Here is a 21,370-nt window from a genome sequence, read left to right as displayed (position 1 = left end):
TTAACATTCTAGCTCTTGAAAGCCCCTCCATGCCTATCTTTCCCCTTCACCGGAATAATCCTTGGCTTCAGGTCATAGTGCTGGCTTCTCTCTCCTTCACTTCTCTCCCCCTTCACCCTTACCTCCTGGAGACCCACCCCATCCCACCTCTACCCCAGGACTCTGTTCTTCTCTCCATTAAGTGAAGTATTCCTGCTGTTTCCTTCCCCATCAAACTCCATGCAGGCCCTACTCTGCCTAACAGCCCATTCTGCCACTCTGCCGAAAAAGGGCCTCCCTCTCTGTAAATACTCCTTACCCTCCTTCGGAGGCCCTTGTTATTTTAGCAAGAAAAAACTTTTGGCCTCTGTATTGATAAAGTCTCTCTATTGCAAGTGATTGATGTTAGTTCAAGCAAAAAAGGAATTGACTGTTTCAAGTGGCTGGAAAGGATATAAGCTAGTGATTAAAGAAAGAACTATAGGAACCAGGGCAGCCACTGGGGTGGAATTAAGGATTCAACCTCACTGAGACTGTTGCTCTGTTCCTCTCTCATCCCCTATTAGCTCCTCTGGGCAGGGAACATGGCTGCAGCTGCTTAGAAATCCCAGGAAGGGAGAGTTGCTTTCTCCCAGTCTCAGTGTACCTATCTCTGGGAAGAGCAGTGATTGACCCTTTTTAGACCACATCCACATTCCTTGGGCCAATTACCACTATCGGGGAGATGGGAGACTAATTGATCAGGCTGAGCCGTAAGCCTACCCTTGAGGTGCCAGCACAGCCAAGTGATTGACAGCATCACAAGAAAATAATGGGTAAAAATGGAGAAAAAAACATTCTAGGAGCAGGGGCAGCTTAGGCAAAGATTGCGTATGCCTGGGAGGAAAAGAAGCTTGAAAAAAAAAAGGGAGGGGTAGAGAGTGGAAGGGGCCAGTGTGACAACTCTATTTCACAGCAATGAGGAGCCTTGGACAGTCTGACCAAGAGTCAGGCCACTGAGTTCTAGTTCAGGCTTTGTCCCTGTCTCAGTCAATAAGATCTGCCGGCCAGTCTTGTGCAGGACACTGGGGATTCAGCAGTGAACCTGACAGACAAGGGCCTTGACCCTCATGGATCTCACATGGCCTAGCAATGAGGCTTCACTTAGGCAGGTCCCTTCCCTCTGGGCCCATTTCCTCACTAGTTCGGAAAAAAAAAAAAAAAAGCACCAGCTGATCTCCATGGACCTTGCCAGGCCCCAAAGTCTAAAGCCTTCCTGTTCTTCCTTTCTCTCTTCTCATCTCCCTCACTTCCTTTCTCCAGTCTTTCAAACCCTCCTTTCCTTTAACAAAAAGATTTAACGCCATCTCCCAGATGCTAGGTTAACGAGGGATACAAAGATTCCAGACAAACACCCTGCCAGTGGGCCAGACCCTGGGGCTAGATAGCTCTAAAATATCATGCGCAAGGGGAAAGGTCATTCCAGGTGGAGGGAACACTGTGAGCAAAGGACTAGAGGCAGAAAAGTGAACAAATTCAATTAATTCAGTTCAATCAACATTCACCAACACCTCCCTGGGCCTTGCTGGATGCTTTATCTGACAGAGCTCAGAATTCAAGGGAGCAAGGGATGAGTTAATAGAAAAGAAGTTGGATCATGGAGGCCTTGAATTTGAACTTTGTTCTGTAGGTGAACGGGAGCATGACAGGAACTAACCTGGGTCACTTCACTCTATTTATCCTGTTCTCTGTTGCTTCTTCCTCTTTCCCCTTGGAAAAGTCACTGGCCTAAACTCCAGTCCAGGATTTGAGTCCTGACTGCCATTTACTAGCTGTGCAACTTTGGGCTAGTTACTTAGCCTCTCTGAGTCTCTATTTCCAAATCTGTAAAATGGGGCTAATGACACCTAATGGAAGCTTTCAGTAAAGTCATGCAGGTATAGCACTGGCGGGAATCTTGGGCACAGAGATTGCTGCTGCTCCTACCTTTGGTTGGCTTCAAGGGGCAGCAGAGAGCTAGCCAGCGATGTCCCCAGGGGCTGGGTAATGCCCAGCCTTGGAGAGGGTTGGGGAATCTCTCTTGCTTCCCTCTGCCAACTTCCTAGCAATTCTGCTCAGGAGATGAGGAACTTGGTGGGGGGTGGACATTTTCAGGGGAATCCCAAATGGGAAAGGCAGAGTTGCCTCCCTCACCCTAGAGGGTAAAGCTGTCCCCAGACCCCAAAGCAGGACCCCCACATCCCAGCCTCATTCCCTGGGCCTGAGGAATGGGGAGAGACCCAGGGAAGGGAGCATACTCAATTCACTGCCTTTCCTGACTTCTCTCTCAGACACCTTATTAGCCAGCCTCCCTTAAAGACCCTCTTTTAGAAGGAGGGGGCGAGGTACAGATGGACCCCCCCAGGTTACCATGGAGATGGTAGGGAAAGGATTGCTATATCACCATGACAACAACTGACGTCAGCACTACCCTTTCCCATCGCTTGATATGAGAGGGGGCAGCCACCCCAACCATAAGCAAATCCTCCACAAAGCCTCCTCCCTTTACTGAGCCAATCAACCAAGGGGTCGACAGGCTTAATATAGCACAGGAGTTAAAAGCACAGACTCTGATGTCAGTCAAACCTTGGTTCAAATCCTCTTTCTACATCATCTTAGATGTTTGAATTTGAGCAAGTCCCTTAACCCTGGAAATCTAGTATGTACAATGGGGATAGTGAGCTACATGCCTCTGAGGGTTAATGTGAAGATTGCAGGGAATCATGCATGTAACAGGCATTGAGCCAGCTCACGGGAAGTGCACACCTATGTTAGTGACTCTCTAGAATCCTGGGGACCTGTCAGGGCATTGTGGCTTTTCAGATATAGACTCACAGCCCATAGAAGGCCCCCAGGACTCCAAAGAACTGGGCCCTGAGTTTGAGCATCTCAGAATTTGGGGGTCTGAAGATGAAAGCCATAGAGTGGAATTTCCAGAGTCCAAGGAAACCCCAGATGCCACTTTCCCTGAAACCCCATCACATCCGGACCCTGACCCAACTTTCTCTTTCTCCCCCCCTGCCTCCTCCTAGGCCTTCTTTAGTAGTGCTTCTGCCTCTTGGGACTCCATCTGCTTCTCCAGGAAAAAGGATGGATGAGGGCCATGGGAAAGACATCAGGCAACCTGACACCAGGTAGATCAGTAGGTTGGACCCCAAGGGGATATGGGGGTCCCAGCTCCCACTGGCCTCTCCCCACTTGCCCTTGGAGTAAGAACACTGGAATCATTCTCATCCGCTCTCTCTTCCCCAACCCTCAGTCCACGTCACCACAATCTATTCTGCTCCAGTTCCACTGCCACCACCCTGAATCAGGCCCCTATCACTACTAATTTGAGTGACTCCAGCAGCCCTCTAACCAGTCTTGTGCTTCCTTCCCTCCTTGATTCCTCCAGCCCAGAATTATTTTATAAAGACCACAAAGCTAGCCATGTCATTCTCCTATTTAAATCTCATCAACGGCTTCTTTACATCATTTGTCCAACCATGTAGACACCACTGAGTTCTCCCCACCTTTCAGCATACTGTTCCTTCTGCCTGGAATAGCCCCCTCCCATCCCACTTACCCCTCAGATCTCCACCAATTGTCACTCCTCAAAAAAGTCTCCCCTACCCACCTGTCCTTCCCCTCCCATAGCACCTGCTTGTCCCACTGTGTACTTATCTCTTCCTTGATCCCTGATGAATGCCCATCTACCTCATTAAACTGTGGACTCATTGAGGGCAGAGGTTGTGTCATATTCATCATGACATCCCTGGGGCCTAGAATGGAAGGGCTTAGGAATTTGTAGAATGTCTGCAGATTAGACTAGCTGGTGAATGACTGCTCGATCAGTCCACAAAGGAGAGGCTGAGTGCTGTGAGGAGAAGGAACAGCAGACCCAGTGGGGGGCTGGGGTGGGGGTGGGGTGGGGGTTGGAATGGCATCCCTAAGGAACCGACACTGGAACTGAAACCAGAAGCAGTTACCCAGACAAGGACATGGAGGCAGGATATAGCCCTAGCCCTGGGCTATGTGCCACAGGTGAAGGTGATGCTGAAGACACTGTGAAGAGGGCCATGTTCATGTCTTGGAAAGACCACCCTAGTTGCTCTGTGAGAACAGATCACATAAGAGATCAAGGGTAACAGCAGGAAGATCATTCAGGAGGCTGCTGCAGCCTCCCAGGTGAAAGATTATGGGGCCTTGGACCAGGTGTTAGCAGTGGAGATGGAGAGGCAATTGGATTTCAGACACATGCTAGAGAGGGTGAGGTTTTGTAGCTGCTTGAATATAAAAAAGGAGAGACAGGGAAGAGTCTAGAACCAAGCCCAGATTTCCAGTTCAGGCAACCGAGAATATGGCCAAGCTGCAGAACATGGGAGGAAGGGCAGGTGTGAGGCACGTTTGCTGTGAGGTGAGGCATCCAGGGGGAGGGGTCCAGGAAACAAGTGTCGACAGGGAAAAGAGGTCTGGGCTGAAACGGAGAAGTGAGTCTAACACAGGTGGACATCGAAGGTGTGGGAACCAGTGAGATTTCCTGGGAAAAACTGTAGCCTGCCCAAGAACACCCATGATTAGGCAGTGAACAAAGGATGAGAAACTTTCCACGTGGCAGCAACCAGTAAGATAGCAAAACAACAGTAACAAAAAAAAATCAAGAGTGCAGTGTCCAGAAAAACAAGGGCACAAGAATATTTCAAATAGGAAGGAGCATTTGTGTCAAAGTCAGCCACTGCTAAGGGGTCAAGTCAGATAAAGACTCAAGCATCCCTAGATTTAGCAACAAGGAGGTCAGTGGTGACCCTGACAAGCTGATCCTGTGGAATGGTGGTGGGGGAGGAAGCCATCTGCAGGGGTTGGGGGAGGAAGTGGAAACAGCGTGTGTACACAACTCTTTCAAGAATGTTGGCTGTGAAGGGGGAGCTGGAGAAGGAGCTGGAGTCGAAGGAAGGCTTTCTTCTTTTTCAAAGATAGGAAAGACTAGAGGCTGTTTGTTTGCTGCTGGGAAGGAGCCATCAGGGATGGAGAGGTTGGAGATAGGGAAAGGAGGAAGGGTGAAAGGAGGAAGATTCCCCAAGGAGGGAAAAGAGGAGGTTAAATCCCCAAATATGGCCACACACTTTGGTGGCGGGGCAAGTCAGAGCCTGTACCAGGCTCTGGGGGCTCAGAACAGCTGCCCACTCTCCCCAGCAGCCAGTGTGAGTCATTGGGGTGGGGGGAATAGCCCACACTGGCTGTGTGGGAAAGGGAGTGAGGCCAGCATATTCCTCAGGATCCCCAGGGGGGTGGGGGAGCAGGGCCCAGCCTGGGCTCTGAGCCCTGAACCCCATGCTCTGAGCAAGACAAGGGCACAGAGAGGTTGTCTCACTCTTCGTAGGGGCAGGCAGAGTAATAGGAAGCCTGGGGTTTACTTTTGGCTCTTCTTTGCGTATCTTGGAACCTCATTTTCCCTTTCTGCAAGGTGTGGCTTTTTTTTTTTTTTTTTTTGGTGGGGGTGGGGAGAATGTCATACATGTCTGGGACCCCTTTTAGATTGTTTCTGAGGCAGGAAGCCCCATAAAAAGACCGGCAGGACCCCCAAGCAGGGCCGCTACTCTCCTGCCAGCACCATCCGGTTCCCTGACCCAGAAGCTCTATCTCACTTTTTGCCTCTGAAACGCCTTACTTACCCCCTAAAATGCTATTGGTTCCCTGAGCTCACTTCTGATTGGTTATTTCCTTCACTCCCAATTGGTTATTACTCTCACTTCTGATTGGTCCACTTTCCTAACTTTTGATTGGTCCATTTGTAGTACTTCATTTGCATGGAGCTCACTCCTGATTGGTTACTTCTCTCACTCCTGATTGGTCTATTTCTACAAAGCTTATTCCTAGTTGGTCAACCTCTGTTATACTTTATTTGCATATGATGTTGCAAAGTGTAAAACTGGCAGCCTATAAAGGCCTGTGTAAACCTACAGACAGGGTCCAGAGCTTGGAGTGTTAACTTTCCTAAGCTCGTCAGCATAAAAAACCTGGAGTTCTCCAACTACGAGTGCTTCTTGATCTGTCACCCAGTTACAGTTGGCTGTCATAACTGAGCTGTAACACATTTTTCTGCAACATTTTCAGAAGTGTATGTGTGTTTGGAACTGTGTAGACAGTTTAGGGTGTCCAGGAGCCCCAATAAACTTACCCCTGGTCTCTGGATAGGAACACTGAACTAGAGTTGGCTGAGAAGCCCTTCTGCCTCTGATATTTAAGCGTGCCCTGGAGCAAGGGAAAGGCGCTTGTAAGGGATGTGGTAGGCAGGGGAGTAGGGGTCCTAAGCCCAGGAGCAGCAAGGCCTTTGGAAGTGTGGGCTCTTGGCGAGCACACCATTAGGGTTGTGAGCAGAGATTGGAGGCCCCTGGGTGGAATAAGGAAGGGTTTATTCTACCCTCAGCTGACCTTCCTGCCTGGGGCCCCCACTTGCTGCCTCTGCTTGTGTTCTGCCTTCTGTTATTGATCCTGGGGGAAGTACGGTAAGGTCTCGGGATCCTCAAAACACTGGTGACCAGCGCCTTCCCACTGAAGCGGCTGGTGAAGACCGACCACGAACTAGACCTCGCCCAAGGGTCTGGCGCTGCCCCACCCCCACCCCTCTGCCAGCTGACTCCTCCTGCTAAAAAAAGCGGGGCCCGAGGGGACTATGGGCTTTCAGGCCTCCCCCTCCACGCCTGGGCAGTTATTAAAGAGGTCGAAGCCGGGCCAGGCCTACTGGACACCATGCTATTCACTGAAACTGTCCACTTCGTGGTGAATTTTCTACTGTCCTGGTGAGGGGACCTGGGGGAGGGCGCCGGCGGGATGAAGAGCCCAGGTCTAGCAGCTCAGAGGGGAGGAGAAGCCCAGATTCTTGGGAGGGCCCCGACAGAGGCCTCCAATTCCTCTCCCCGTCCCTCTAAGTCGGCCAAGAGTGATCCCGGGCCTCGCCCCTCTGCGTCTGACCCCAGGCGGCCGCCTCCTCCCCTGCCCGTCGTGCCTCTGGGGGTGACTGCTGCCCGGTCTCCCTGGCAAGAGCCCCCGGGCCACGCCCCCACACCGCCTGGACCGGGAACTGTGTTTCTGCGACTGTCGGGGCCCAGCCTTGCCGGCGCCCGGCGCCCGCCGAGTGGGCGATTATTGGCTGAGCCCGCAGTACCACCGCCCACCGGGCGGTGCCTGGCGCTGGCCTGCGCACAACCTGCTGCTGCTGCCAGGGACCACCGGGCTGACGGACTTGCCCTCCGCACGAGGGCCCAGCTGCTACGGCGCGCGCCCGCGCCTCACGTGAGCGCGCGGGGCGGGGCAAAGGCCTTGGAAAGAGAGGGGCGAGGCCTATGGCAGGGGGCGAGGTCTGTGGGAAGGTGCGGATCCCCAGAGCCGAGGACTGGTCAGGGGTTGGATAGGCTGGGCTTGACGGTGCCTGGGAGCGGGAGGAGGGGACGGAACTGACTGGGAAGGGCGGGGCCTGAAGCGGCTGAGCACGGAAGGAGGCGGGGCTAGGCGGCGTGGGAGTAGACGCAGAGGGAACTGGGAGCCTTACTCCCATCCTGTCGGCCTAACTTTCCCTCCCTCCAGGTGAAAGCACCGGTGGCAGAATATTAACTAACAATACCTGGGCAAGAGGAAGAGATATCTAGTTCCCCTGCGCCTGTGAGGGGCGGGGCGAAGAGGGCTCTACCTCGGAGGGGCGGGCCTAGAGGCGGGGCCTAACGGAGGAATGGGGCGGGGAGAGAAGGGCAGGGGCTGAGCACGAGGTCCGTCCGCCCTGACTTCCAAGGTCGAGGACTAGGAGGGGTTGAGCAGTGAGAGGCCCCGCGGGCCTACGTGTGAGTTTCTTTGGGTTATTCATTCCCACCATTCTCAAACCACCACATTTTTTTTAATTGACAGATTCGACTATATTAAAATTTCTGTTCATCAAAAGATACCCAAAGAAGTAAAATAGAGTTCCAAAGAGGGCACCTCAAGAGTAATGCCAGCGTTGTGCCCAGTACAAGGAGTGTGGGAACCAGAATAGGTTATGCCCTCGGGCACCAACTGGGTCAGTGCCAGGAAAGGGGTGACCCCAGCCCCAGGCCTGGTGACCAAGCTAAATGACCTAAGGGAAAGGGTCTGCCTAAGAGGCACTGTCCTGACCATCATCCTGTGATCATCCTGTGTGTGTCTGTGTGAGCTTCACATTTTGGGACATCTCTGAATGTCTTCTGCATCACCTCTGAGCATGGCTCTGTTTCTCTGTGTCTGTCTATCCCTGGTCTCTGTATCTATTTATTTATTAACAAATACTTATCAAATACTTTAGTGGGTTGTGCCAGGTTTGTACTCTAAGTCACTGACTTTACATTGCTGAAAGAAACAGTTGAAGTCTCTGTCCTCATGGAGCTTACATTCTGGTTGGGGAGACAATAAAGAGAGGTCCAAGATAAACAGGGTGCTGTGTTTGGGAAGAACAAGGTGGGCCAGGTGCTATTTTATATGGAGTGGGCAGGGACTTCGTCTTACTCACAGATCTAAAACAGTGCCTGACTCATAACTGGGGCTTACTAAAGACTGCATGAATGCATGGCCAGGAGTTCCTGGCTGAGGAGGTAACTCTCAATCAAGACTTAAAAGGATGAGAGGTCAGCCACTCCAGACCCTGAGAAGAGTGTTGTGTGTGGAGGGAACAGCATATGTCTAATGGTGGCCCTTTGCCTCTGGATGTCTCTCCTGGAGTATCCCTTTGGCCATGTCTCTGTTCCTGTCTATTGTCTGTGTGATTTTGGGAGCTGTAGGCTGGTTTAAACAGGGCCTCTCCAGGGTCTCTGGAAGTGAGGTCACTTCTGAGCTGAGTCATTCCACTGACCCACTCTGACCCAACCAGCCTGGTCTGGCCATTCCCCTGGAAGCAACCCCTCCCCACAGTGGCCTCAGTCCCACGATCTCTGGCTCCTTCCCAGGATAGCATCCTGCGGCCCGGAAGGAAGTCCTTCGTCCTGTGTAACCACAGTCCCTGCTGGGGCAACCGCAGCCCTTTCCTCTCATTCAGCCTCATGTGCAGAGGGGAGGAGATGGAATGTCTCTGAGGCAGCAGATCCTGCCTGGACAGAGAACCCAAATAAGGACCTGAAAGAGTGGAGGTGACCACCCCTCTGCAGCCCCAGGGAGGTGAACCTCAGAGGGGCAGAGATGATCACTCATGTTAGAAGCCTCTGCCACATCCATTATTTCATTTAATCCTTCAGCATCCCATTTTATAGATAGACACTCAGGCAGATCCAGAGAGGAAAACGTGTCAGAACTGGGACCAGAACTCAGGTCTCTCGATAACATAGTAATAATTATAACAGGTAATATTTATTGCATGTTTCATCTCAGCCAGGTACTATGCTAAAATTTTGCTGCCTCATCACAACCCTATGATGTATCATTGTTATTCCCATTATCCTCAGATAAGGGGATAGGCTCAGAGCCATTAAATGACTCGCCCGAGAACACCCAGCGACTTCACAGCTGAGCTGCACATGAGCCCAGGCAGTGTGGCATGCCCAGCTCCACACCCTGTGCCCTGGGTTTCAGAGGAGTGTCACCAACGTCTGTTTTTCCAGGGATTTGGGGAAGCAGGCCTCAGGTTCATTGCATGATGGTCCTGAGGCCGACTTGTGCCAAGCCAGGATGAGCAGGAAGATGGCCTGGGAGCACTGCACAGTCCCATGTCCCCTCTCTGTGGGTGAAGATTGTCCACCTTTGCCCTCTCTCCTGGGGTCTCTGTGTTTCTGCCCTTCACTGCGCAAATAAAGCTGCTTTCACCGATTTCTGGCTCTCCCTACTTCAGGGGGTGATTGAGGTCTCTATTCTCCCCAGTCACACACACTTAGACTGAACCCACAGGGCTGGGAGGGCCTCCACAGCCACCCCTGACCATCCCATTGCACCCACAAACCCCCATGGGGTAGACTGGATGAACCCCACTTGCTCCGGCTCCCCAGGCTCTCACAGTGCCGTAGAAAGGTAAAGACGTCCACCAGCTCAGTAAAGTGCCACAGGAGGGGGACACTGGGACACAATCAGTCTTCTGGAAGGTCAGGAAAGCCCTTAGGAGAAGTTCCTTGAGCTGAATCTTGACAGGTGGGTAGGCCCTTGGTAGACATACACAGGGAGTAGCAATCCAAGCAGAGTTGGCAGCATGGAGAAAGATTTGGTGGTTTGCAGGCTGAAGTGGTCTGGGCACCCCACTGAGGGAATCATGAGACTGGTGGCCAGGTGGGCTCTGCCTAAAATGAGGCCAGCTGGGCCTGGAGCTTCAAAGACCTTGAAGGCCAGAACAAGGGGTTAGGTTCTCCAGGAGGAAGCAGGGAGCCATGGACAGGTTTAAAGCAAGGGAGGGACATGGCCCCATCATGGCATCTCCTGGCCTAAAGCCCTCCGGGGGTCTCGGAATCCGCTCTGGTGAGCAAGTGGTCTCTGGCCCTCAACTAGGTCCAAGGCTCTGGGCACCTGTCCCTGTGTTCCCGTGTTCCCCCTACACACTCTCGCAGGTCCTAATTGGGATGGAGGCCCACTCTGAGGAGTGATCCCATGCAAACCTCCCTGCAGAGGTCCGGCAGAGGGAGCTGATAGCTAGAGGAAGGAGTCTTTGGGCCACTACCCAGACTCATCCACTCAGTGGTCCACAGCAGCTCCTTCCCCCACCCCTTAAGACCCACTTATGACCCATCCTCTGCCTTTTTTTAGGGGTCTCAGTCACATAAACAGTTAACTGCATGACAGCCACCCCAGCTCCCCACACCCAGCGGACCCCTAGAGCTGTCTCCGTTCCTCCTCTAGCCCCACTCTCCATCCACATGGAACTTCATTCCCACCTCTGGTGCTCTCCACATTCTGAATGTCTGCACTTCATCTCCCCCTCTGCCCTCTGCCCTTGCCTGGTTCAGGCCACTTACCCCATTGTCTGGACCGGTCCTATCGACTCTTTCCTGGTTTATCTTACCTCCAACTCTGTCCTTTCTAATCCGTGTCCTGAGCCTGTTTTGTTTCTCTATGTTTTGTAGATCCCTGTGGGACATCCAGGGTGATCTCCAAGGGCAGCCGGAGTTTTGGAGAGATCTGGGCTGGAGACAGAGATTTCGTCATGGTCAGCTTATAGACGCTTTTGTAGATACACGTAGAAAAGGATGGAGGAGAGACAGACAGGCAGACACACACACACAGATCTTCTCTTTTTCTCTCCAGCTCAGATTTCATTCCAGACCCACAGATCCTGATGACATCCCAAAGACACCTCAAGTCAACCTGTCCAAAGTTGACCTCTCTGTTTCCATGGAGACCCGCTGCTCCTCCTCTTTGCCCCTCCTTTCACCCATTTGCCCAAGCCATACCCTCGGGCCCCATCCTTGGTCCTTCCTCCTCATTTCCAACATCCTTAGTCCTTTGCTAAGACCTGTCACTTCTGCCCCCTGAGCCCCTCCTTTACTTCTGTGTCTTCCTCCACCTTCTGGAGCATTTGACATGGCGGATCACTCATTCCTTCTGGAAGCCATCTCCTCCCTCAGCCTTCAGGATTCCCCTGCTCCCAGTTCTCTTCCTTTCTCTCTGCCCATCAGCTAAATCCCCCTGCTGGGTCCCCGTCCAGAGTCTAAATGTCAGAGTGCCCCCGGTGCTGTCTTCTTGAGCTGTTCCTCTCAGTGGATCCCATCCAGTCCTGTGGCTTCCAATTTGAGACACCTCCAAGTTCTCCTCTGAAGTCCAGGCTCATAGATCCATTAACTGCCAGCCTGATGTCCCCACGAGGACTCTCACAGGCACCTAAAACTTCAACTTCAAGGGCACATTCACAATCCCCGGCACTGGGAATAGTCCCTAGCTCAAGACATGTTGGTGTTGGCTGACTCTCCCTCACTCTTTAGCAGAAGTCCCCATCATCCTTGCCTGGACTATTTCAACAGGCCATCTTGTTTCTCTGCTGCGTAGCAGGGAAGAGGGACAATCCAGTCAGAGGGACAGCCTGTGTAAGTGCAGGAAGGAGAACGGGGTTATGGCTTGGCGGAAAGCCCAGAGTGTGCTATGGGGATCAGACAGTGGAAACCTCACATGTAAGGCACAGACTGTCCTGAGGACAGTAGGGAGTCATGGGAAGAGTTAAAGCCAGGGGAATATGTTTGATGCTACATTTCTTTCACTCTTTCATTCATTCCTTCACTCATTTACTCCCCCAGTTAACAGGTATGTATTGAGCACCCTCTGTTGAAAGTGACCCCGACACAGGAGAATGGCTGGACTTGAGCAGAGAGACAGTGAGAAGCTGATGAAACAGCCTAGGTCCAGGTGAGAAGGGCAGATTGGGAGGGGGAGACAAGGGGATGATGAGCCAAGGTGGGTGGCCTGGTGATGCAGCCCAGGTTCCTGGTTTGGGCGACTGACTAGTGGGAACCCTAAGCCCAGAGGTGTGGATCAGGTGTGGGAAAGCCCTCCTTTCCTCCTGGGGAATCTGAAAAGACCTCAGGAGTGGTTTGATCTGGGTTTTAAGAGATTTAGAAATCTGGCAAGCAGAGAAGTGGAGAGAGGCATGCTAGGTGGATGAAACAGCCTGTTCAAAGGCCCTGAGGTGGGAGAAGTTCAGCACTCTGAGGAATCAGATGGCCAGGAGAGTTGAAGTTCCGTGGGCCAAGGAGAAAGAGGAGGGATGTAAGGGAAGTGAGGCTGGGAGCCCAATCTCTCTGAGGCACAATCTGGAGCATCATGGGCTGGTCCCCCGAGATGTAAAGCCTCCCTGTCACACAGGCAGGAAGGAGAATGTGGGGCAGAGCTGGGAGGGGACAGACAGATGATGTGTGTGTTGGAAGGGGGTCCAGAGTATATCTTTTCTGGAAAAAGTCACTAAAAGGAGGCCTCAAGGGGAAACTTCTGAGGGGTGAGAGAGGGGAGAGAATCCTCAAGGTTCTAGGGAGAGGCAGATTCCTTTACCATTTAAGGGATTGATTGACCCAAATAAATTTCCCTTTGAACACTTCAGCATCCTTAGATCAGTCCCTTCCCCACCTGTCCCAGAAGAAAGTTGATGGAGGGGATACTTGGTTATCCCAGGGTCCCAGATTCCCACCTCCTCGCCTTAGGTCAGGAAGGGAAGAGGAGGGACGGGAATGGGCACAAGTCTATGTCAGGCTCTCCCCCAGCATTTCATGTAACCGCACTTAGGACCACTGTTGAATATTCCCGTGTGCTCTGTGCCTCAGGGCTTGACATCATGGCAGTAGGTCGTTTATCTCACAGTAACCCTAAGAAATAGGCGATCATTGTTCCTGTTTTACAGATGAGGATACTGAGGCTCAGAAGGGCCAAAAGCCACAGAGCTAGGATGTGATGGGGCCAGCTCTGCGCAATGAAGACTGCCTCAGCACAGCGATGCCTCACGGAACCCTTGCCACAACCCCAAGTGGCGCCCAGTGTCCTCATTTTACAGGGTGGGCACTGCAGGACTTGTCAGGGGAAGGGACTTGTCCAGGGTCACAAAGCTGGAAGGGAGCAGTAGTGTGGCTCCAGATCATTTGAAGGAAGAGGCTGAATGGGAGAGGTCATGGGGCAAGATCTGAGCAGTGTGGAGAGGCAGGAGGGGGACCTGAATGGGACTAGGAGAGAGTTTCAGTTTCCCTTTTAAAGGGACTTCCCCTGAATGGGGGATTTTGGTTGGAAAGTTGTTAGCAATCCACATTCTATGGGTCTGGCCACCTCCTGGGTGCCTTCCCCAAAGGCATCCAGGATCTGAAAAGAAACTGAAAGTTGGGAGGAGGGGAGGGTGGGGCAGTAAGGGAGAGGCTGAGGCAGCCCAGAACAACTGGGTTGAATTTCTGGTGACCTCACTGAGCCTGGGGGAGATAGGCAGGCGAGCTGGGATTACACACAAACCTCTTAGCTATTGGAGAAATTGAGCCTCAAAGAAACTGTTCTATTAGATAGTGGCTGGGCCCTGTCCAGTGTACACAACCCAAACCTTGCTCCAGACTCAGCCTCTGCCTCCATCCCCACCACACCACCCACACACGACACACACACACACACACACACACACCCCAGAGATGAGAGGAAGAGGAGGGGAAAGGAAGAAATAAAAGATCTGGGTGGCCTAAAATTCTGAAGGGGAACTTTCGGAATCCCTTGTCTTTTGTGATGTGACTGGTTGGATGCTGGGTCCCAAGAAAGGGCCCCTGAGGTGCTCCAGTATCCAGACCCAGGTTCAAGGCCCAGGACTGGCAGAGAGGCTGCAGACCTGGGTCCTGCTGACAACTAAGCCAGAACCCAGTTTTCCCAGGGTGCTGGGGAGTCAAGTCCCAGGGCTCCTGGGCCTGCAGCTCCCTTGTGTCTCCCTGCCGACATCCCTAACTGCTCCTCCCAGACCTGGAGCATCAGAACCCTTCTTGGAGGCCTCCAGAGCCTAGCATGGCCCTGCTCCTCAGAGGTCCCAAAAACTGCTTTCTTTTAGTCCTGACCTCCTCGTCATCTTCTGCTCACGCAGACACGCCACCTCACTGAGCTTCAGTTTCCTCCTCTGTAAAGGGGAACAATGATGGTACACATCTCACTAGGTCACGAGGTAACATATGGAAAGCAGTTGGCACAGGGCTTGGCGTACAATGGGCACGCAATCAGTGCTAGCAGCTATGATTATTACTACTATTGCTCATTCTTACCTTTTTAAAACTCTCCCCCTCCCCCGTAGTCAAGGATCCCCATGATTCTGTCCTCTAGGGTTCTTCCTCCCCATCTCTGCTGGCTCCCTTCCTGGGGCCCTCTCCTGCTGCCTGTCCCCCACAACCCCCACAGTGGCAGAGCTCCCACTGTCTCCTAGAACTTCCTGGGTGACCTCATGTACTGCTTGGCTTCAGTTACCCTCTTCCTAGCAACAAACAGAGACCCAGATTTCCTGGGGTCAGTTCTGACTTAAAACCTTCTGTCTGTTGTCCCTAAGGTCATTAGCCAGACCCTGGCCTTGGAGTCCTGGCCTTGGGCTCAGGAAACACGATCACATGTCTATGTGCTGAAGCGTATAGACTTCAGGCTGCCTCCTGGATGTCCCCCGAGATGTTCCCTGGGCGCCTCAGACTCAACTCAACAAGGCTAGATCAAGCAACTCGCTCCCAAGTTTGTTTTTCCTCCGATGCCCTATCTCAGTCATGGGTCCATCTTACCAGCTGTCACCCAACACAGAAATGTGGGCAACAGCATCATCACTCCCACTTCCCCACCCCATCCCTGCATCCAGCCAGTCACCATACCCAAGGGTCCTGTCCCTTAAACCTTGCTCCAGACTCGGCCTCTGCCTCCATCCCCACCCTCATGCAAACCGTTTGCTGTTCCCCTTTGTGATGCTCTAAGTTCTTCCTCCATCCCCCAGCCCACCCACAGGTCCCTCCTCCTTGCAGCCCACAGGCCCCTCATCTGACCTGGCTCTGGCTCTTTCTTCCTCTGGTAAGGCATTGCCAGTCTCCCTGGATGGGAAACCCCTGAGGGCAGGGGCCCTGTGTGACTCACAGCTGATACTCTGCCATGTAGGAACAGAAGGAGGAACTCCATTCTCTGTGAGTATGAATCACAGAGGCCAAGCTGTCACTGTGCAGATGAGTAAACTGAGGCCCAAGAGGAGAAAAGACTGGCTTACCGTTACAGAGCAGGCGGAGGCAGACCTAGGGCTAGCATAAGGTCTCTGGCTCCAGCTGATGCTCCACGGAAGGAGAACTGGGCTGTGTGTGCCAAGTCACCATTCCTGAGGCCTCCACTGGGACCCAGCCATTCTCTGGTGTCTCTTCCCTCCACCGGCTTTTGTGTATGCTGGGCCCTCCCCACACCCACCCTCCAACCAGGAAGGCCCATCCTCCATCTCTGGCAAGATACTGCCACTCACGCCTCACGTAGCATCTAATCGGATCCCCACCCGAGCCCTCCTCAGAGGCCTCAAAGTGCCCCCACAACCTTCTTTATGGGGCAATGTTCTCTTCTGCTCTCCTTCCTCCTTCAGCCCCACCCTGTGCTCTCCCAGGGTCCCATTCCCTTCTGTCCATGGGGGCTGGGAGCATCTCAGGCCAGGACTAAGGTGTGAGCTTTTACCAGATAACTGAGACAGATGAGAGATGTGTGAAAACATGGGGTTTCTAGTCTCTGCAGCTTCCCTTCCATCCCAGAGTCCCCTGTCTTCCCCATTCCTCCCTTCCCTGCCACTCTGTCTTGGCAAAAGCTCATATCTCAAAGGTCCTGACCTGCTGAGGCACACACAGCCCCCCACAGGGACACTCACACAAACACAAAGTAGCCACTCCCTCATCCACACACTCAGATATTCTTTCACACAGCTACATGCACACTCAGAGCTACACACCCAATCACAGTCAGACACAGTCACCAACACAATGTCAAGGACAGACAGGCACACACCCAGAAAGTCTCAGAGAGTCACCAAGCGTCTCTCTCTCTCTGTCTCACACCCTGAACACACATAGCCAAACAAAGACGCAGACTCACACAACCGCAAAACTACACACCTGGTCACACACACACGCGCGCGGTCACAAAGTCTCTCTCACACACAGACATATACAGAGCAATACACAGCCACACACAGAGAGAAACAGACGCACACAGTTGCACACAGGCCCCTGGAGACACAGAACAATGGGCACATTGTCTAGGCTGGCAGCAGCTGGGGAGGAAGGAGCGCAGTGTGGACGGAGGAGGCCATGGGGGCTGCTGAACCACCCCCACTCACCCCCACAGCATCCTAAGCCTCTTCCCTCTTCCAGAAGCTGGGTTCAGCTAGGGCCTGGATTTGCTGAGGGATGCAACTCTCAAGCGCCCCCTCCCCAGCATCCTTTGATGTCTGCTGGGAGATGCAGGGGTTCCCCCCTGGTCCACAACCAGGCTCCCTCTGGGGCTCTGGGGACTCGGGGTCCTTTAGCCCTGATGCTCCTCTCTTCCTGGGATCATCTGGGTGATCTACCTCTTATCCCCACAGGGCAGTGCCTGGTAATGGGAGTCTTGGGAGCAGCTCTTAACCTCTGACTCCAACCCCTCCAGGACTCACACGCCCTCCATCTGAGCCCTGCCAACCGGTGCGGGCAGCGCCTGGCAGCATTGTGGGTTTCTTATTGTGGCCAAGACAGAGACTCGGGTCATGATGTCCATCCCCGAGTGGCAGTGGGTGGAGAAGTCATTGTCCTGTCAGTAAACTACAGTGGGGCATGATGCCCCTCCCTGTCCTAAAAGCTAGCTCCTCTTGCCTCCCACTCTGACCTGGCAGCCCCAGATCTCAATGGAGAGTTCTTCCAAGGCTTTCCTTACAGCCCCCACCCCCTTTTAGCTGTTCTCTCCAAATGCTTTCTCACCCTCAGCTACTGGTATCTGCTGTGTGCCCTTGGACATGTCACTTTCCCTTTCTGAACCTCAGTGTTCCAGTCTGTAAAATGAGGGGTGCCAATGAAGCTGAGAGCATTCTGTAGTCTCAGAGCGGTGTTGGGGTTGGAGGCTACAGGAGTGAGTACTGAATGTAGAAGCCACTTCAGCCCTCCCTGGCCCTATGTGGTCAGATCTGTGGGAGTTCCTGATTTCTCAGGCCCTAAGGTGTCTCCACACCTCACAGCCTCAGGCCTCCCAGGAGGCTTTACTTGGAGGGAGGGCATGAGGGAGAGACATGCTGAGCTGGCCAGGGCACAGCCCTGCTTTTGCAATACTTTGCTTCCTCCAACCCCCACCCCCTTCTTCCTGGGGGCTGAGGGCAGGCAGGCAGGCAGTCGGACACACACATCCGGGGTTGGCCTGGACTCTGGGGTTCCCCCTGGCCTAGGACAAGGAGGAGTGTAGAAGACTCTAGCTGGAGAGTCTCCAGCCACTGCCATCCTGCCCAGCCTCCAGGGTCCCTCACTCGGGCAGAGCTGAAGGCAAGGCTGGACAACCTTGGGGGCTGTCTTCAAGGGACTATCCAAGGGCCCTCCTCTTCAGGAACTGGGTGCTCTAAGGTTTATTGAGCCCCGTCTTGGGCTTCCTCTGCCTGCTTGAGGGGAATCCTGATGTAGGGGAGCAGATGTGATGGGAGAGCACCAAAGTCAGACAGGTTATGTCCACGTCCCTGAGCCTCAGGCTCCTCATCTTTCAAATGGGAATGGAGAAGCCTCTCAAGGTCACAAGACCACCCCAGATGGGAGTTTGTAACAGGTCCAAATTGAGGGCAGGAAGGACAGAGAGTGAGAGCTTGTCTGTAGGGGCTTAGTCTGACAGGCCACCAAGAGACCAAGAAGAGGGATGAGGGACGGGCCTCACTAGTCTGAGCAGAGTGACCCTGCGGCGGGCCAGACCTCCCAGGCTGGACAGGGCAGGCAGGCAGGCGGACACGTGGGCGGGACTTCGGACAGGTCGGCCTGAGGGGGCATAGAGCCCAGCTCCGGCCCTGCGGCTTCCATGACCACATTCTCTAGAGCGTAACTCGGAACCAGCCGGCTGACGAGTCTGGGCATGTGAGTCCTTCGAAGAGTTCTAGGAGAATGACGGGGGCTGCCAGCGCAGGACCAAGGTGATGGGAGCCACTGCAGGAGCTCGGGCGTCCACCCTGGGAGGTGGGCGGTGAGAAAGGAGGGGACGATTGCTCCCTCCCCTTTCCTCTAGGAGCCCCCCCTCCTCCTAGCTCGCGGAAGGACCCGCCTTTCTCTTTCCCACACCGGACACCACCTGCCCCTGGGAGCCGTGTGGGCTAGGGGGACGAGACCGCCAGCGTCGCCCACTGCGCAAGTGGGGCCCGCGACCTGAGCCCGCCTCCGCCCCTCGATTGGGCGCTCATTTAAATGTCCGGCCCCGCCCCAAGCTCCGGGCGCATATATATAGGCGGCTCGGCGGGCGGCGGGCGGCATTCTGGCGCGGAGCGGAGCGGCGGCGGGCGCGGCAAGCGGGGCGGGCGCCGAGCGGGGGTGCAGCTTGGTTTCCCCCCGACACCCCTCCCTCTCAGGCGAGAGCCCCACCCCTCCGCCGACCAGGCCCACCCGACCGAACTATCCCCTGCGGCGCGAGCCCAGGGCGGCTCCGGGCGCCCCCCAGCAGAACCCCCGCCATGGGCAGCCAGAGCTCCAAGGCTCCCCGGGGAGACGTGACCGCCGAGGAGGCAGCAGGCGCTTCCCCCGCTAAGGCCAACGGACAGGTGGGTGCGCTCGGCATGGCCCGAGCCGGCCCCCTCCTCTCGCATCTCGCCCTTTCTAGGGCCCCGGGCCGGGGCCGCGCGCTTTGTCCGGCCCGGGACACGCGGCGCCCCCTCCCCCGCCCGGTCCCTTTGTTCTCGGCGCCGCAGCCCCCGCGGGCGAAGCGAGGGGAGGGGCGGGGAGGGGGCGCCGGCCGGGCCCCGCCGCCTTCTTTGTTCCCGGCCCCGTCCCCCGGCGCTGCCCCCCAGCCGCCCCGAGTGCCGCGCGGGGAACAAAGGCGCTGCTGGTCCGCGCCAAGGGGGCGCCCAGGGGCCGCGGGGCGGGTGCCCGGAGGAGAGGGCACTCCCCCTGCAGATCCGACCTCAATAGCCCACAGCCTTTTTTTAGGGAGGAGTCGCGGTGTAGGGAGAGCCTGAGGTGAGTGGGGGGCCGTTTACACAAAGCAGGAGACTGGGAAAATAGGCCGTCCAGGTGCGGGGAACAGCGCCCCGGGGCGGCTTCCCGCCCAATATCGGCTGCACGGCTTTCTCGCCCTCCCGTCCGCGGGGATCCGCGGTCGCGGGCGGTTCTGCGCCGAATAGAGAGCGCGCCCCAGGGGAAATGGGTGGGGGGCCCCAAGACCCCAGCGCCTCCTGCCGGCCGCGGCCTGTGCGCGCCTGTGCGGGGCAGGAGGGAGATGTTTGACGGGATGCCGGCCGTGGGGTGAGCCGGCTACCAGGCTCTGGGGGTGCGGCGGAATGAATCGGGACCCCATTATCTGAAAGCGGTCAGAGGTGGGCTGGGGGAGGGGTGTAAGAGCCCCGGCCCTCAATGCTGTCTCCTCCGCCTTGCAGGAGAACGGCCACGTGAAAAGCAATGGAGACTTATCCCCCAAAGGTGAAGGGGAGTCGCCCCCGGTGAACGGAACAGAGGAGGCAGCCGGGGCCGCTGGCGATGCCATCGAGCCAGCACCCCCTAGCCAGGGCGCTGAAGCCAAGGGGGAGGCCCCCCCCAAGGAGACCCCCAAGAAGAAGAAGAAATTCTCTTTCAAGAAGCCTTTCAAATTGAGTGGCCTGTCCTTCAAGAGAAATCGGAAGGAGGGTGGGGGTGATTCGTCTGCCTCCTCACCCACAGAGGAAGAGCAGGAGCAGGGGGAAATCGGTGCCTGCAGCGAGGAAGGCACTACCCAGGAAGGGAAAGCTGTTGCCACCCCTGAGAGCCAGGAGCCCCAGGCCAAAGGGGCAGAGGCAAGCGTTGCCTCCAAGGGAGGAGACACAGAAGAAGAGGCAGGGTCCCAGGCCGCAGAGCCGTCCACTCCCTCGGGGCTGGAGAGTGGCCCTACACAAGCAAGCGAGCAGAATGAGTAGCTGGGTGGGGGCAGGTGGGTGATCTCTAAGCTGCAAAAACTGTGCTGTCCTTGTGAGGTCACTGCCTGGACCTGGTGCCCTGGCTGCCTTCCTGTGCCCGGAAAGGAAGGGGCTGTTGCCCCCTAGCCACGTTCCCTCTCCTCCAGTCCCTCCTGTGGATTCTCCCATCATCCAGCTGGTCTTCCTCTTAAGGCCAGTTGAAGATGGTCCCTTGCAGTTTCCCAAGTTAGGTTAGTGATGTGAAATGCTCCTGCCCTGGCCCTACCTCCTTCCCTGGCCCTACCCCTGCAAAAGGCAATTGTTGGTTTTCTTCCCCAGTTCTTTTCCAAGTAGGTTTTGTTTACTCCACAAATCCCTGAGCCAGATGTGGGGGTACCTACACTCCCAAACCCTGTGTGTCCAGCCTTTCCCTGTTGAGTTTTTAGTCTCTTTGTGCTGTGCCTAGTGGCACCTGGTCTGGGGTGGACACTGCCCCTGTCTAGGTTTTTATAAATGTCTTACTCAAGTTCAAACCTCCAGCTTGTGAATCAACTGTGTCTCTTTTTTGACTTGGTAAGCAAGTATTAAGCTTTGGGGTGGGGGGGAGGTCTGTAATGTGAAACAACTTCTTGTCTTTTTTTTTCCCCCTCCCATTGTTGTAAATAACTTTTAATGGCCAAACCCCAGATTTGTACTTTTTTTTTTTTTCTAACTGCTAAAACCATTCTCTTCCACCTGGTTTTACTGTAACATTTGGAAAAGGAATAAATGTCGTCCCTTTAGTGGTGCTTTTTAATGAGTGGTCTTCTGGGGTAGGGTGAGACTGATTAACCTCAAACCTTGAGGGAGGGACTAAGACAGGTAAGTTTGTGGAGTTTTTTTTTTGTTGAGGGGTTGCTGAGATACAGACACCAG

The 21,370-nt window shown here is 54.6% G+C and overlaps 2 protein-coding genes across 2 annotated transcripts; both read left to right on the top strand.

The window, feature by feature from the left end:
- The first annotated feature begins 6,793 nt into the window (after nt 1-6,793).
- Nucleotides 6,794-18,682, top strand: LOC116668329 (formin-like protein 5). The gene is made up of 3 exons (XM_032495808.1): nt 6,794-7,269; nt 12,180-12,186; nt 18,420-18,682. The coding sequence occupies exons 1-3, from the start codon at nt 6,808-6,810 to the stop codon at nt 18,443-18,445; spliced, it is 495 nt and encodes a 164-aa protein (XP_032351699.1). The 5' UTR covers nt 6,794-6,807; the 3' UTR covers nt 18,446-18,682.
- Nucleotides 18,683-18,848: 166 nt separating this feature from the next.
- On the top strand, nt 18,849-21,237 carry MARCKSL1 (MARCKS like 1). Its single transcript, XM_032495807.1, has 2 exons — nt 18,849-19,132; nt 19,964-21,237. Exons 1-2 carry the CDS (start codon nt 19,046-19,048, stop codon nt 20,474-20,476), a joined length of 600 nt encoding a protein of 199 aa, XP_032351698.1. The 5' UTR covers nt 18,849-19,045; the 3' UTR covers nt 20,477-21,237.
- Nucleotides 21,238-21,370: the final 133 nt, after the last annotated feature.

The sequence above is a fragment of the Camelus ferus genome, chromosome 13, assembly GCF_009834535.1.
Source record: "Camelus ferus isolate YT-003-E chromosome 13, BCGSAC_Cfer_1.0, whole genome shotgun sequence".
Lineage (NCBI taxonomy): Eukaryota > Metazoa > Chordata > Mammalia > Artiodactyla > Camelidae > Camelus > Camelus ferus.
Note: the sequence above shows the minus strand (reverse complement) of the source record. Positions and strands in the feature narration are given on the sequence as shown.